The sequence below is a fragment of the Myotis nattereri genome (assembly GCF_964212035.1).
Source record: "Myotis nattereri genome assembly, chromosome: 5".
Taxonomy (NCBI): domain Eukaryota; kingdom Metazoa; phylum Chordata; class Mammalia; order Chiroptera; family Vespertilionidae; genus Myotis; species Myotis nattereri.
In genome coordinates, this window is record NC_138080.1 from 96,645,028 (window position 1) to 96,660,438 (window position 15,411).

Here is a 15,411-nt window from a genome sequence, read left to right on the forward strand (position 1 = left end):
GATTAATGCATTTGAACAATTAAGGACCATATTCTGAGTTTATTCACGGAGGTGATGGGCTCACTGCTTTAAGAAGAATTTCTGAAAGGCAAGTTTGCGGGCTCAGCATCCCTGACTGAATGCGCCCTGCCAAACTTTACATTTCATGTGTGGAGAGAGAAAAGGCAGACGGTTGAGGGCAGAGTGTCAGGTCTGTGCCTGCCTCCATAAGAGAGTCAGAGCCCTAAAAGAGCAGATTAAGTTTTTTAAAACTACATTCCTTATATATTATGTACTTTGACTTATATATGTATATAGACTAATAGAAGTTATAGAAGGGTGGTAAAGAAGTTCTGATTTTTTTCCACATACCCCACTTTGCAGATTTTCACTCTAAGCAGCAGGCAACACCTGGGTCCCCTGAGCTGTTAGCAGACTCAGCCTGAAGCAGAGGATTCTGCAGTAAAAGGCCACTGTTCCTGATCCGCAAAGGCGTCAACTGTTCCTAAGACGCACTGCAGCTTAATAAGGCTTACTTAGGGGCACAAAGAATACCATCACAGCAGATGTGCACATCAGTTGTAAAGAGCCACTCCTTTTCAGAACTTTAAGATATGAAATTGTGAGTCCTGGATTTATAGAAAGCTAATATATTGGGGAAATACTGACTTATACAAAGTTACACAGATTTCTTTACTACAAGACTTCTTTGAACTTTTAATATGTGAATTGCTGTGAACATTGGAAGAGATATAATGCCTTGTTTTCCAGATGACTCTGGAACCTTCTGTGTTTATTATGGGTAAAAGGCACCTGACAAAAAATTGACTGTTTTAGCCCTGGCTGGTTTGGCTCAGTGGATAGAGCTTCGGCTTGCGAACTTAGGGGTTCTGCATTCGATTCCGGTCACAGGCACATGCCCAGATTGTGGGCTCGATCCCCAGTAGGGGGCATGCAGGAGGCAACTGATCAGTGATTCTCTCTCATCATTGATGTTTCTATCTCTCTCTCCCTTCTCCTTTCCTCTCCGAAATCAACAAAAATATATATTTTTTTTAAAAATTGACCGTTTTAACCTTTTAAAGCATATAGTTTAGTTCCATTAAATACATTTATAAATGTTATGCAACTATCACCATCTGGTACCAGAACTTTCTCATGACCCCAGAAGGACACCCTGCACCCATTCAGCCTTCACTCCCCATCCTGGAACTGTTTTTAATTAAATCCTAAAATTCAATTTGGTAGACATTGCTCTAAAATAGTCTACAAAATATTTAGTATTTGCTACAGTAGCTATTACAGAATTGTTGGACATGTATTTGAACTAACATTTCTGTAATATTGTAGAATACTAATTGGGGGAAATAGACATTTTAGAACTGGGGAGTTAAACAGCAGGTTGGTGTCAGAGCTGGAACAAGAGTCAGGTTCATTCGACATTGGTCTTCTGTCCTCTGTGCCATGCTTTTCGATTTAGCAGCTCAGTCAGTGAGGGGTCTCGTTTGGTAGGTTGTTGTGTATCTTTGTTTCATCAGTGGATACGTTGAGGTTTTAACTGAGACTGCATGACAAGCCACACTGTGTTATTGTAGACATACCATTTGTATACTTTCTAGAAGATCCTACTTTGGGTCAGCTAGCCAAAGAAGAGGGTTATTAATTCAGTTATCCATGTTTTAGTCATTGCCCTGTTTATTGATCACAAAGTTTTCTCAGTATCAGCATTTTGACGTAAAGCATTGTGCAAATCAAATAGATCCATGGCAACAGTCTTTAAGATATTTAGGAAGAAGCTACTTGAATATTTTGTTAGCAGAAGACTTTCAAGTCACCATATTTGAATTTTAGTTTGGAAGTAAGTTGCATGTTTTTGTGTGCTTTCTTTGAAGAGCATTCTGCATCCCCATAAGCAATTATTAATGATCAGCTTTTTCATTGAGCCTTTGGACCATTAAGACAGAACCAGGGTGACACGTATTAATGTTGTATTTCCTTTTAGGACAAGAAAGAGATGGCCATCAGTGACTGCAGCAAAGGTACAACTTTTTGGTCTTGTTACCTGTTAACATTAAGAGCCTCACCTCAGCTAGACCAGCAGAGAGAGAGGCTCTGGGTTGGGTGTGCACCTGTACCTTGCCCCCTTCCTCTGAGGCCTTTAAAGAAGCAGCTTTGTGGTTTAGCCCTTCTCAGCGGTAGTATGTTGTAGTCACCGTAGTGTAAGTGTGCTCTTGAATGGATAGTTGAGTCCGTTTATCTTGGCTTATAAATAAATACGTGAAGAAAAATTCAGAGCTACCTTGGCAGCAGAATCTGCTGGAACAGAATTTACATACTATAGTGTCCAAATTACTTTACTTTGAAATTGAAACGGAAGATCTTAGCTGCTATCAGGGCATCTGGATCTGTGTGTTTGGAGGCTGGGGGAGTAAGGGGCAGTTTCTGTTGGGAATTGGTACTCTTCAGATGTAATAATTCTTCTAAACCTACTTGCCATCATTTTAATTACCCTTTCAGGTTCCACGCACTGAATCAAGACTTTGCCACTTTTTATCTGAGTTCTAGCAGGGTCTTTCCATCCCACCAACTTAGAGACACCTAGACTTAGGATCACTATTGTTTTGTTTTCAAAAAATTTTTGATGGGCGTTTTTCTTACCTTTCTAACCAGCTTGGTATGGAGAACATACATAATCACTTTCCCTTGCATCTTACTACTCATGGGGTTTACTAGCTAATTATTACTCTTCGTAATTTGTATTTTTGTTTGTTTTCCTCTCTTTAGATAATAATTTCTTTGAGAAAACCATAGGGTTAGAAAGAACCTTATGCTGTCTAGTCCAACTCTCATAGTAAGCATGAGTTCTCTCTTCTGTTTTTTGTTGTTGTTTTTTTTCCTTTACATTAATTCATCATCCTCTCTACTGGGTCTTTCTTTTCTTTGTATTTTGTATTTCTTTTTAGTATCTGAATTAAACTATGCTACATTAGAATGTAGCTAACTACTTCTGATCTGTTACTATCTTGGGCTGGAACTAATTCTGAATGTAGTTTTGTTTGGAAGAAGGAATTTAACCTTAATCTGAGTGTGATATGTGGCTTTGAAAAATTTAAATTAGGAACAAACTGCTGATTTTCAGAGTTCCTTTCTCTGTAACCAAATGATGAGAAAATTGTAAGCTTGGTTAGCAGGGTGTACACTGGACAACAGTCATTTCCAGCTGCGGTCCAAAGAGGAGGAGCCATGTCAGGAAAATGAGAGGAAGGGGAAGACAGTGTTTTCCAGATTTGTGTTTGGATTTGGTTAAACCAATATCCATGAGAAATAATATTTTGTGACACATGAGAATTATATGAAGGTTGAATCTCAGCGTCAGTAAGTAAAGGTTTGTGGGAACACACCAGCCTTGTTTGCTTAGGCACTGTCTGGTTGCTTCATGCTACAATAGTAGAGTTGAGTAGTTGTGACAGACTGTCTGTCCTGCAAAGTCTGAAATCTTTAGTCTTGCCCTTTCCAGAAAAAGCTTGCTGGCCCCAGGTATAGCCTTGGACAAATGGCTCTTCCTTTCCAGTGGTTCTCAACCTTCCTAATGCCACGACCCTTTAATACAGTTCCTCATGTTGTGGTGATCCCCCAACCATAAAATTATTTTCATTGCTACTTCATAACTGTAATTTTGCTACTGTTATGAATCGTAATGTAAATATCTGATATGCTATATGTGTTTTCCAATGGTTGCAACCCACAGGTTGAGAACCGCTGCTTTAGACCCTGAATGATAGTTGATTAACCAGTTAATTGCCACGTGTCCAAAACGGAAACCATCCTGCTTGTGTCTATAGACTCTTACATCGTACAAAGGGTTAAGAAACTTGATATGGCCAAGTATGTATAGGCCCTTTTCCTTCATGGTAACAATGACCTCTTCTCCTTTTACAGCCATTCAGCTAAACCCCAGTTACATCAGGGCCCTGCTGAGGAGAGCGGAGCTATATGAGAGCACCGACAAGCTCGATGAAGCCCTGGAAGACTACAAGTCCATTCTAGAAAAAGACCCATCAGTGCACCAAGCCAGGGAAGCTTGTATGGTAAACCTCATTCTTTTCTTCTTTTCCTTGTGTTGCTACGCAGTGAGTCTGAAAACATCCTTGGGACACAACTGCATTCCGTTTCTATACTTTTGAGGAGCCTATCATAATATATGGGCAACAGAACTTGAAAGTGGTAACCAGAGACTCACCATTAACCATTTAAACTCCATTCTCAGTGTGTTACCTGTATAAACCTTTTGTCTCTAGGGCAGACAGAAATCTCACTTCATTGTTGGACTAGGACAGTCTTGTGCACTGTAGTACAGTTCACACCAAAGTGAGGCTTGGTGTTGTAGGTAAGGAATGTCTGGTTTCCTGTCATCCTTTTTCTTATTCAGTCACCAAGTTTCTACTTATTGTCATAGGCCTAACATATTTGCAATTGAGTTAGATCCTAAACCAGTGGTTCTTAACCTTCCTCGTGCCGCGACCCTTTAATACAGTTCCTCATGTTGTGACCCCCAATCATAAAATTATTTTCGTTGCTACTTCATAACTGTAATTTTGCTACTGTTATGAATCGTCATGTAAATATCTGATATGCAGGATGTATTTTCATTGTTACAAATTGAACATAATTAAAGCATAGTGATTAATCACAAAAACAATATGTAATTATATATGTGTTTTCCGATGGTCTTAGGCGACCCCTGTGAAAGTGTCGTTCGACCCCCAAAGGGGTCGCGACCCACAAGTTGAGAACTGCTATCCTAAACTAACCTTCTTGTCTTTCTTAAAATGACTTCTAGTCTTATCCCCAACACTGCGTTCCTTTTGCTTCTAGATGTTATAATTTTTTTTAAATATATTTTTTTTTATTTCAGAGAGGAAGGGAGAGAGAAACATAAATGGTGAGAAAGAATCATTGATCGGCTGCCTTCTGCATGACCCACATTGGGGATCCAGCCCGCAGGTTTCCTGACCAGGAATCAAACCGTGACTTCCTGGTTCATAGGTCAACACTCAATCACTGAGCCATGCCAGCTGGGCTAGATGTTATAATATTTTCATGTCAGTTGTAAATTAGCTAAATGTTACTGCTTCCCCACTTTAAAAATAACTTCAGGTTTGTACTTTACCTTTAAAACCACTCTGTGATTGTCCCTAATGCATAGAGCAGCATATATTCTAAAGGATGTACTACTGAATTGAATGTGCATATGTTATTACCCCATAATAATGGTGTTCAAATCAATTTGAGAAACCTGGTTTTAACTAAACAGCTCTCTTCACTGCCACCCTCTGCAGAGAGCCGTTCGGGTGGAGAGGCCTGTCTTGAGCCCCACCTGGGAGAACATGGGCCAGCAGACAGGAGGTGGGGGATCTACAGACATGTTTTGTTTAAGCCAGCTTTTTGTTTCTTTTTTTTAATTGAGGCCACTTGTCAACATTGAAAAATGGGAAGATTTGACTAGATAAAAATCAAAGCATACTCTTCTTGAAAATAAATAGGAAGGCCTGGCCAGTGTGGCTCAGTGGTTGAGTGTCGACCTATGATCCAGGAGGTCATAGTTCCAGTCCCTGTCAGGGTACATGCCTGGGGTGTGGGCTCGATCCCCAGTGGGGGGCGTGCAGGAGGCAGCCGATCATTGATTCTCTCTCATCATTGATGTTTCTATCTCTCCCTCTCCCTTCCTCTCTGAAATCAATAAAAATATATTTTTTAAAAATTGGAAGATGTGGACATACCGGGTTCTTCTTGAACTCCTGCATGCACCATCTGGCTAGAGCTCTCCCATCCCACTGCTGGCCACTGCTCCATACTGCCTTCTGCCGATTCCTTCACTTGTTTCTATTTCCTGTCTGCCCTGCTCTGCAGGATTTCTCACTTATCTCTTGGAACGATTATTCTACCGAGCAAACCTGAGAAGTGTTGACTGATCTTTCCGCATTAATATCCTAGGTGGTTTGCTCTGTTTTTATACATACTTCCTTCCATAATAACAGATCTCTTATTTATCTAGAAATGGAGTAATGGGAGACAGCCTGGTTTGGATAATTAAAATACATAAGCAATTTGAAACCAGTTTTAATCCTTTATTTGACTTTTAACATATCTCTGAATGGTGGTAAGATCAACTAACTTTGACATGACGAAATGGAATACTTAAAACCTTGGCCAGATTCTTGGTAGCCTTTATCCTTGTCATATTAGCTTTAAGCCTTCTGTAAAAGGAAGCCTTTTATGCTAGTTTTTATATGTATCAATAATTTATTTTAATTCTTATAATAGAGTTATTACTGGAATCCCAGAGTACTTGGGGCCAATTACAGAGCTAAAAGGGACCAGAGGAGACTCTAATCTAGATCAGTGGTTCTCAGTTAGGAATGATCTGGTTCCCAGGGACGTTTGGCAGTGTCTGGAGACATTGTCATGACTAGAATGGTACTATTGATGTCTTAAGTGGGTAGAGACCAGGGTTGCTCTCAACATCCTACAGTACACAAGACAACCCCCATAACAAAGAATGTCTTGGTCCAAAATGCCAATAGTGCCAAGGTTAAAAAACATCCATTATCGATCTGATTCTTTCTCAGTAAATTAGATTCTTTAAAGAAAGGACTTCAAGGTAAAAAATACATAAATGAGCAAAAATATTTAAAATATCACCCATAATCCCACCACCTAAGTATACATACCATTGTAAAATTCTGGTAGGTATCCTTTCAGACATTTTTTTGTGTATATGTTTGGTCACATCTTTATTGAGGTTTTCCTTGGGCCACTGTTGCCAAAAACTGGACATAGAGCAGTGAACCAAACAAAACTCCTATCTTCGTGTGGCTCACCCACAAACAAAGACTTGCTTTTTTATTTAATATCACATATCTGTACTTTACCTTATCTCACATTCACATTTGTTTTTAATGTTTCTCAAATTCAGAATAAAGCTGAGGGATTTTTTACCAATCCCGGTTTCTCCTCTTTTCCCTCAGAGATTACCTAAGCAAATTGAAGAACGAAATGAAAGACTGAAGGAAGAGATGTTAGGTAAGTTTGCTTCCCTTATTTCTCTTGACCATAAGGATCTGGGAAGTGTGGGTCCCAGGGACAGCACCACAGTTTGAAACAATCTCTGGGCCTTTAATTTCAGTTCCATGGGGCTAGTGAGCTCTTAGCTGTTTTCACTCCAGGAGGAGCACTGTGGTTTACAGAGGGTGTCAGCTTTTCAAAACCCAAACTGCTGTTTATTTTTCTTGAAAATTTCCCTGCCTATAAGAATGCAAACACAGTTCCCAACCTGGGATACCACCAACCTGTATTTCAGATCATGAGTGTCATGAAAACAGTTGAGTTTCTTCACTGAGTAAACAGCTTAAGGCTTTAAATTCATTAGGATGCAGTCACTACCAGCCAATACCATGGCATAATTGAGGGAATTTCTGTTTTGAAAATGTACTGAGTCTCTTTGAGGAGATGTACGTGAGAAGACAGGGATTAGGAGTAAACGGGGACGTGGGGAAAAGGCTGTGAGTGGAGGGCAGGGCAAATAGATTCTTTGGATCCATGTTTTAGTTAGTTCTCTTGTTTGCCAGATTTATAGTTCGAATCAGAGAAACCCTCTCATGAACAGTCTGCCCAGCATATTCTGCTTATAACCTGATGTTTCCCTACTCAAGATCGAGTATAGGGTCTTCCTTACGAATATTTTCTAAATTTGTCACATGACTTATATTTAATATAATGCAGTCACATGTGCCTAAAGGAAAAATCTTTTATAATAAGTTGAGCCTGGCCTTTTATGAGCTGTAAGTGTTGGGACCCAGAGAATGAGAACAGATTTCCCCACGGTTCACTCTGACAGGAGAGCTGATTGAGAAGAGCCCATTAGCCTAGGCTAGTGGTCAGCAAACTGCAGCTTGGCAAACCATGGCTTGCGAGCCACATGCCGCTCTTTGGCCCCTTGAGTGTGGCTCTTCCACAAAATACTGGCTCTTCCACAAAATACCGACTTCTGCGCATGGACCACAAAGTTTCAATTGCACTGTACGTGCACGCCCGCACGTGGTATTTTGTGGAAGAGCCACACTCAAGGGACCAAAGAGCCACAATGTGGCTCGCGAGCTGCAGTAAACTCATTAGTCAACAGAGCCAAATATCAACAGTACAACGATTGAAATTTCTTTTGAGAGCCAATTTTTTTAAACTTAAACTATATAAGTAGGTACATTGTTATTAACTTAATTAGGGTACTCCTAAGGCTTAGGAAGAGCCACACTCAAAGGGCCAAAGAGCCGCACATGGCTCGCGAGCAGCAGTTTGCCGACCACGGGCTAGGCGATCCACAGCCCTCCGGCTCTGCTGGCTGGACACAGGCTCCAGGGAGAGCTGCTTCAGACTGGCAGTTTCTAGAGCAGGGGTGGGCAAACTTTTTGATTCGAGGGCCACAATGGGTTCTTAAACTGGACCGGAGGGCCGGAACAAAAGCATGGATGGAGTGTTTGTGTGAACTAATATAAATTCAAAGTAAACATCATTACATAAAAGGGTACGATCTTTTTTTTTTTTTAGTTTTATTCATTTCAAACAGGCCAGATCCGGCCCACGGGCCGTAGTTTGCCCACGGCTGTTCTAGAGCCTTCCCCTGTTTCTCCCCAAAAGGCTTTCTCTAATTTACTTATTTAATTGAACTTTACACCATGTTTGAGCAGAAAAATTATTTTGGAGATTCTCTTTTGTCAAAAAAGAGCGTTTCTCTCCTAACGATGATGCTTTATTTTAGCCCCAAAAAAGTAAGTGCATTTAGTTGAGCTAGACTTCCTGCTGAAAGAGATGGCTTTATGGATGACCACAGTGGACATGGGAAAGACAACTAGGCAGTGCTCTCCAGGCTTTGTGCAAAACCGGGAAGGAATGAGTGCAAACTGAGCCTGATTGTGTCGTCAGTGGCAGCTGGGATCAAAACTTCCATCTGTCCCCGTCACTGGAAATTCTAATGAACCCTATCTTCATGGCTTTGGATTTTACTTATATTGTTCCCTCCATGTGAAATATTCAAGTTGAATTAATTCCTTCAGTTGCTTCGGTAATGAAATCTCCCATCCGACTTAAACAATTTAAGTTGCTTGGTAAGTAATAACTGGTTTGTTGTTACACATGAATAGTATTAATAGCTGGACTCTTTTTTCTTAATGAATATAAGGGTCATGAACAAAGTATTGCTTGTGGGTGTTACCTGCCATCGGGGAGTGTGAGGAGAGAAATCACTCTGATGGACTCAGCCCCACAAGAGCTTTCTGGGTGTTCTCCCCTCCTTGTCACGGGTGGCGTGGCTGTGGTCTGTGTGCCGTGAGAGCCTTGGAGGGTGGTCATTCTGAGTGCAAAATAACGTCACTTTCTTAGAAGGGGAGCAAGCTTTTGCCATGGACTTGGCATGATTTTTTGTGCGAGTTTCTGTGGGAATGATAGCTTCTGCTGGAGCACTGGTAGTTAAAGATTTTAAAAACTGCTTGGTGTAGGAAATTATGTGGTTATTGAACAAAATGAGCTTTTATTCAGGTTTTTCTTTTCTCTCTATAACTTGACTTTCTTTTGTTAGAAAGAAGACTTATATACCCCCCTCCTTAGGGGGAAAATTCCTGATTGAAATTCGGAATGGGTAACACATACTCTGCCCTCCCTTCTTAGCCTGTCATTTATAAATGTCATCAGAACAGGAGTGGGGACCCAGGTGGCCTCAGCCCCAGTACCACAGTCCTTGCTGAGCACAGGATGATCCGATTGGCTTTATATTTGAGGAAAGTGGTCACAACGGGAGTGTTTGCTTTTGTCCTTTTCTCTGGAAAGATTAACCTCATGGCCACGAAAGCCAGGGAATCTGAGGTTTGAAGGATCTCAGGCATGTGGTCAGTGATGTGATGAGGTGGAAGTAGGTGTCCTGGACAGAGCTCCCCAAAGTCAGGCTGAGTGATGGTGCCAGATTTGCTACAGGGGGAATAGGGAAACCTAATTGACTACTGCCCGGATGGCGGGGTGGGGGTGGAATTTGGCCACCAATGAAAAGTGTGGCACATTCAGGCGAATGAGCCTGTCTTAGGCACAAGGAAGCTGCTTTTTGTCTGAGTGTCCAACCTGACTCTTAAACAGCAGGAAAATTCATGTGTGTGATTGTGCATCTCTTTAGGAGCATGATCATTACTGAAGGTGCTTCTCTGCCATCATCTTAAACAGCAAAGGTGAACTTTTCAGATGCTAGAAACTTGTTGGTCCAAACAAAGTTTTTCGCTGTTCCCTTAGGTTCGACTGGCCCCCTCTGATTTCTGAGTTGCTATATCCAACATCGTAGACATTCAGATGTTTGGTCAGTGAATAAATGGCCTCTTTCCCACAATGTGGCACTGCCTTTCTGTCAGGCCCCTCCAGGCTCTCCTCTTCTGGTCACAGCACTAACAACCCCAAAAGCTCAGTACTTAAACCATCAGTGGCCTTCCCTATGACACAAGAACCATAGACGCTGGGCCTGGCTTGTGGGAACCTAAACCTGATGCCATGCACCCTCCCTCCTCCCTTTCCGCCCATTGGACACACTGCTCACTCCTGCCTACCTGGGGAGGGGCCTGCAGTGAATCCTCCCCCCAGGTAGTGGCTCTGCACAGGGGTTCTTCCAAATGAAATTGCCCTCTTGGGACTCTCAAGATGCGTGCTCACTTGCTGTGTCAGAGGAGCCACAGATTATGCCAGCAGGGACATTTTATTGGGCTTCTTAAAATATTCATTTCCTCCCTCTCCTCAACACCAAGGCAGACTGCCAAAGTTCTGGGTGACACTTTCCTGAGGACGCCCCATCCTGCCTCTGCTTGGTGTGGTCCCCAATTCCTGCCTCCTCTACCGAGACCCTGCTCTGTGCTACCCCTGTGCGCAGGGACCAGTTCTAGGCCGTGATGCTCCTTAAAGAGAAGCGCTGAGCGTGCGCTCCAGGTTCATGTTTGGGAAGCCTGCCTGGAGAATGGTTGCCCTGCGTTCCGGGAGCTTCCTCAGAATGTGATGAGCTTCAGAGGGATAAATCTTAGAATGAAACCAAAAGTTCTTTCCGTGAGTTACTAGTACAGGCCTGGACATTTGAAGGACAGACATCTTCATGTTCTTTACCTGGGGTTTACTTCAAGATGGGAGGCCTCAGAGGGACAAAGTTGCTAACAGGGATAAGGTGGGAGGACCCTGTACCTCTGGTGACTGGGGTTTCTTTCCTTTTACCCCCATTCTCATCTCCATTGGAAGCAGATCTGCAAGAAAAATTAAGAACAGTTTTAGAAAGGATTGAAACTGCTTTTTCACTCATCCTAGCCAATATTTTCCAAAACACTCCTGGTTTCAAATATTCCATCCCTTTGCCCCATAAATCCCTAAGAATCTCTCAGATGTTCTAGAAACTCCCTCAACTATTGACATACAAGCTCCATGACTTTCTTGTATATAGAATCAGCATAAAATCCCTTGGTTACACCATGTGTCTCAGTTCTGGCTTTAGGACAGGAAGTCGCCGGTAGTTAAAGCCTGAAACTTGGGGAGAGAAGGCTGGACTATTGAGGTTGACAGGCTTGTGCAAATGAACGAGATCACCCCTTCCCCGAGAGTGATGAGTTTGGTGTGGAAGTTGAGGCTTTATGTAGAAAAGTAGGAGGCTCTTGAATTTGAAATCAGGTTCAGTAGAAATCTGCTAAGTGGAATTAGACTCAGCAGGTGGCTGCTGCTGTTTCTTAGAGAACAGACGTGGAGAGGCCTGTGTCCCACCGCCAGGCAGTGGGGATTGGCAGGGTGCCCTTGTTTACCTGGGAGCAGCAGGTGATTTGGCCACCACTCACCCCAGAGTTTATGTCAGCAGTTCTCAGCCTGAGGGTCCGGACCCCTTTGGGGGTCGAACGACCCTTTCACGGGGGTCGCCTAAGACCATCGGAAAACACATATATAATTACATATTGTTTTTGTGATTAACCACTATGCCTTAATTATGTTCAATTTGTAACAATGAAAATACATCCTGCATATCAGATATTTACATGACGATTCATAACAGTAGCAAAATTACAGTTATGAAGTAGCAACAAAAATAATTTTATGGTTGGGGGTCACCACAACATGAGGAACTGTATTAAAGGGTCGTGGCATTAGGAAGGTTGAGAACCACTAGTCTATGTCCTTTGGTGGGTCTGGCCAGTTTGGACAGGAAGTTTTGCTCTCCCAGAAGCCAGCTGGGTTCCCTCCTGCTCCTGTACACACAGGTTCCAGGGTGGATGGCATCGAAGTGACTGCACTCCAGAGGGGAAGTTGGGGACTGAGGCCTCATCATTTAAAAGCAGGAGTTTCTGTCACTACCAAGAGATACTCTTTATATTTTGTAATCGGATAGTAAGGCGAGCTCAATGGGGGCCTTCCTGCTTCTGTTCATTCCCCATATTTATTTGCGTTTTTGCTTTTACATTGCAGGTAAACTAAAAGATCTTGGGAACTTGGTTCTCCGACCTTTTGGACTCTCCACAGAAAATTTCCAGATCAAACAGGATTCCTCTACTGGCTCCTACTCCATCAATTTTGTTCAAAACCCAAATAATAACAGATAACAGAGATAACAGTAACTTTTAAAGCTGGCTAGTAAATTGTGTGCTGCTTGCTGGTAGCAAGGGGAAAGGCCCTGCCAATGTTTACGTTCTAAAAGCATCTTATCTCAAAGGCCATCCAGTAGAGCCCAGTGCACCCTTCCTTGTGTTTTGTGATCAGGGTGAAATGTACGTCCTGATGTAATGAACCTAATCTGATTTCCATTTTAAGTTAGTGTCTGTGCAGCTCTTGTCCCTGGTTCTGGCTGTCCTTTGTTTTGTCCAGGAGGAGCCTGTTAAGGCTGACCTCCTGAGCCATACAAACATATAAGCCCAGACGCCAGCTCTCCTGGACCCAGCAAACCTGCTGGTCAGAGACTGCCCAGACATGACTGATGGGGGTCCTGCCTACTGCCCTCTCCCAATCACACGCACTGCCCAGGCTGCCAGGCGTGGGCTCCTGATTTCCTCTGTGGTAATAAATGCTTTCTGTGACAGTCTGCGCCTGTGAATTTTGTCCCCATGACAGCTGAAGCAGAAGGCTTCTCTGGCTCTGGGAGCAGTGTTCAGGCAATGTCATTGTTACTGGACTCCACAGATTTGCCCGAAGTCTTAGTTGCCACCTTGAGGATGACCTTGAAAGAGTTGACCATTCTACCCTGTACTTGACTTCAGAAACCACCTCAAGCGTTGGCCCTCTCCAGGTTTCCAGATATTATGAAATCATCTTTTCTTTTTTTCGACCAAGCATCTCTTATTTTCAACTTAAAATAGCTTCATTCAGGAATGGTGATATGTGAATCCCAGAATAAAATATTCTTTTAGACTACGTGAACCCAGAGGTTTCAAAGGTAGGTGTTTATTTGGGGTTTTTATATTCATTAGTTGATGCTGGTGAAAAGCTTCCAGTTTTACTGGTTTGTGACAAAGGCAGTGCCATGTTTCATCTCAGAAATGAAGTACATGCATAACTCTAAGTGACATGTTAAGGATTGTGCTGGTTCTTTGATCTCTTCTCAAAGCCCTTTAGGCTGTTGCTTTGTGGATAGTGGAATTATGCACAGTATTGACTTTGATTTGCTAAGCTTATCTCCCAGATTGAAAAGAAATTCTCCACAGAATTTACTAGGGGAGAGGGAGAAAGAATATTGCTAATTTTTCTTTATTCTTTTATGGTAAATTTTCCCCAAAAGGTTTGAGAAATCCTGCGCATGTACAGAAACATAAAACTGGGTGGTGCAGCATCAGTGGCAAGTGCTTCTTGCACGTCCATGTCAGGCTGGAGTCGTGCTCAGACCCCTTCCCACTCCAAAACATTTAAAGAGTATTCTGTTGATATGTACATTAGAATTAAAACAAATTTCTTAAATATTTAGTCAATTCTTTAAAAGTAAATACATTTCATGTTAATATAAAAATTTCTAGAAAAAGATCTTCCAAATCAAAACACATTTTAATGAGTGACAACATTCTACATATTTGCAAATCTCTTAAACATGAGGCTTGATAGAAGATTCTCATTGTCACTTATCACATCATGTCGTCTGGAAAATTCTGCATGCTCATGACAGAATGATGGTGAAAAACAGATAATCCCTTAATATTACTAAGAAAATATTATGGACTATATTTTGCTTAGATTTGACTTGAGTTCAATGGCCGAGACTAAGCAAAGGTTGGGACTGAGATTCTTGAAGGACTAGCTGAGCTCCAAGGAATAGGAATCTTGTTTGCCTAGAAACAGCCCTGGTGAAGACACCACCATTCCTGCAGGGTGTAGAGGTGTTGCTTTTTAGGCCTCCCCCCACCCACCCCAACACACACACACACACACACACCCACCCTCCTGAAATCATACAGAATACCAAACAAGGCCCACATTAAATGCCTCTAGTGAGTGGGCCAAGTAATGTATATGGAAAGAAATGAAGTTTGCTTAAGCCTAGAAGTTTATATGTACCACTGTTATTTCTCTACTTCCAAAATCTGGGGGAAACGGTAGATTCAAACGTTTTGAAAACATTTGACAATAGAAGAACCTTTAAACTGTTGAAAAGTAGATATTAATGGAAGGAAAGAAGGTAGCCTGTTTGCCTTCTGCTGCTAAAGTATGACTTAAAGTTCAGTGATGCCTTCCTCCAACCAAAACAAGTATGCCAAAATTTACAGTAATCATACTGTGACATTGCATGTATTATCCCAGTGCTGTTGCAAAGGATCAAAATAATTTTGGATCTCCTTCTAGAGCAGTGGTTCTCAACCTGTGGGTCGCGACCATTGGAAAACACATATAGCATATCAGATATTTACATTACGATTTATAACAGTAGCAAAATTAGTTATGAAGTAGCAACGAAAATAATTTTATGGTTGGGGGTCACCACAACATGAGGTATTGAAGGGTCGCGGCATTAGGAAGGTTGAGAACCACTGTTCTAGAGTATTTTTGAAGGCTCAAAGACACTTTGTTTTTTTAACCTATCTGCCTCCATGAATAGACCAAGAGCTCCTAGAAGGTAAGGGTCATATTTACTTTCAAAATAGCACTGCTGCTATACTAGAAACTTAGTAAATTAGTCTGAAAGGACATTGCTCAATAAGTGGTCTCAATGTGAACTATCACTACCCGAGTGTTCAGATTCTGTGCTCTTTATTTAGTACTGTGTTTTAAAATGTCTCCTTTGCTGCTAACCAATATGTTATCTCAAGATAAGTAGCAACTAGCTTTTCTCAAAATATTAAGATCCAGCAAGTGATTCAAATGTCAGCTTAGGTTTATGTGCTGCTTGTCACCTCCCAAAGAATG

The 15,411-nt window shown here is 41.9% G+C and overlaps 2 protein-coding genes across 3 annotated transcripts in view; one reads left to right on the forward strand and one right to left on the reverse strand.

Annotated features, from left to right (window-relative positions):
* Positions 1-13,102, forward strand: part of TTC1 (tetratricopeptide repeat domain 1) — a 33,952-nt gene extending 20,850 nt beyond the window's left edge. For both annotated transcript variants that reach the window (XM_081092042.1, XM_081092041.1), the window contains exons 5-8: positions 1,982-2,018; positions 3,919-4,067; positions 7,008-7,062; positions 12,496-13,102. In XM_081092042.1, coding sequence (XP_080948168.1) covers positions 1,982-2,018; positions 3,919-4,067; positions 7,008-7,062; positions 12,496-12,629 — 375 coding nt within the window. In that variant the 3' untranslated portion in view covers positions 12,630-13,102. The remainder of the gene's footprint in view (positions 1-1,981; positions 2,019-3,918; positions 4,068-7,007; positions 7,063-12,495) is intronic.
* Positions 8,597-15,411, reverse strand: part of PWWP2A (PWWP domain containing 2A) — a 47,333-nt gene continuing 40,518 nt past the window's right edge. The window contains exon 3 of the mRNA XM_081092038.1: positions 8,597-11,294. Coding sequence (XP_080948164.1) covers positions 11,188-11,294 — 107 coding nt within the window. The 3' untranslated portion in view covers positions 8,597-11,187. The remainder of the gene's footprint in view (positions 11,295-15,411) is intronic.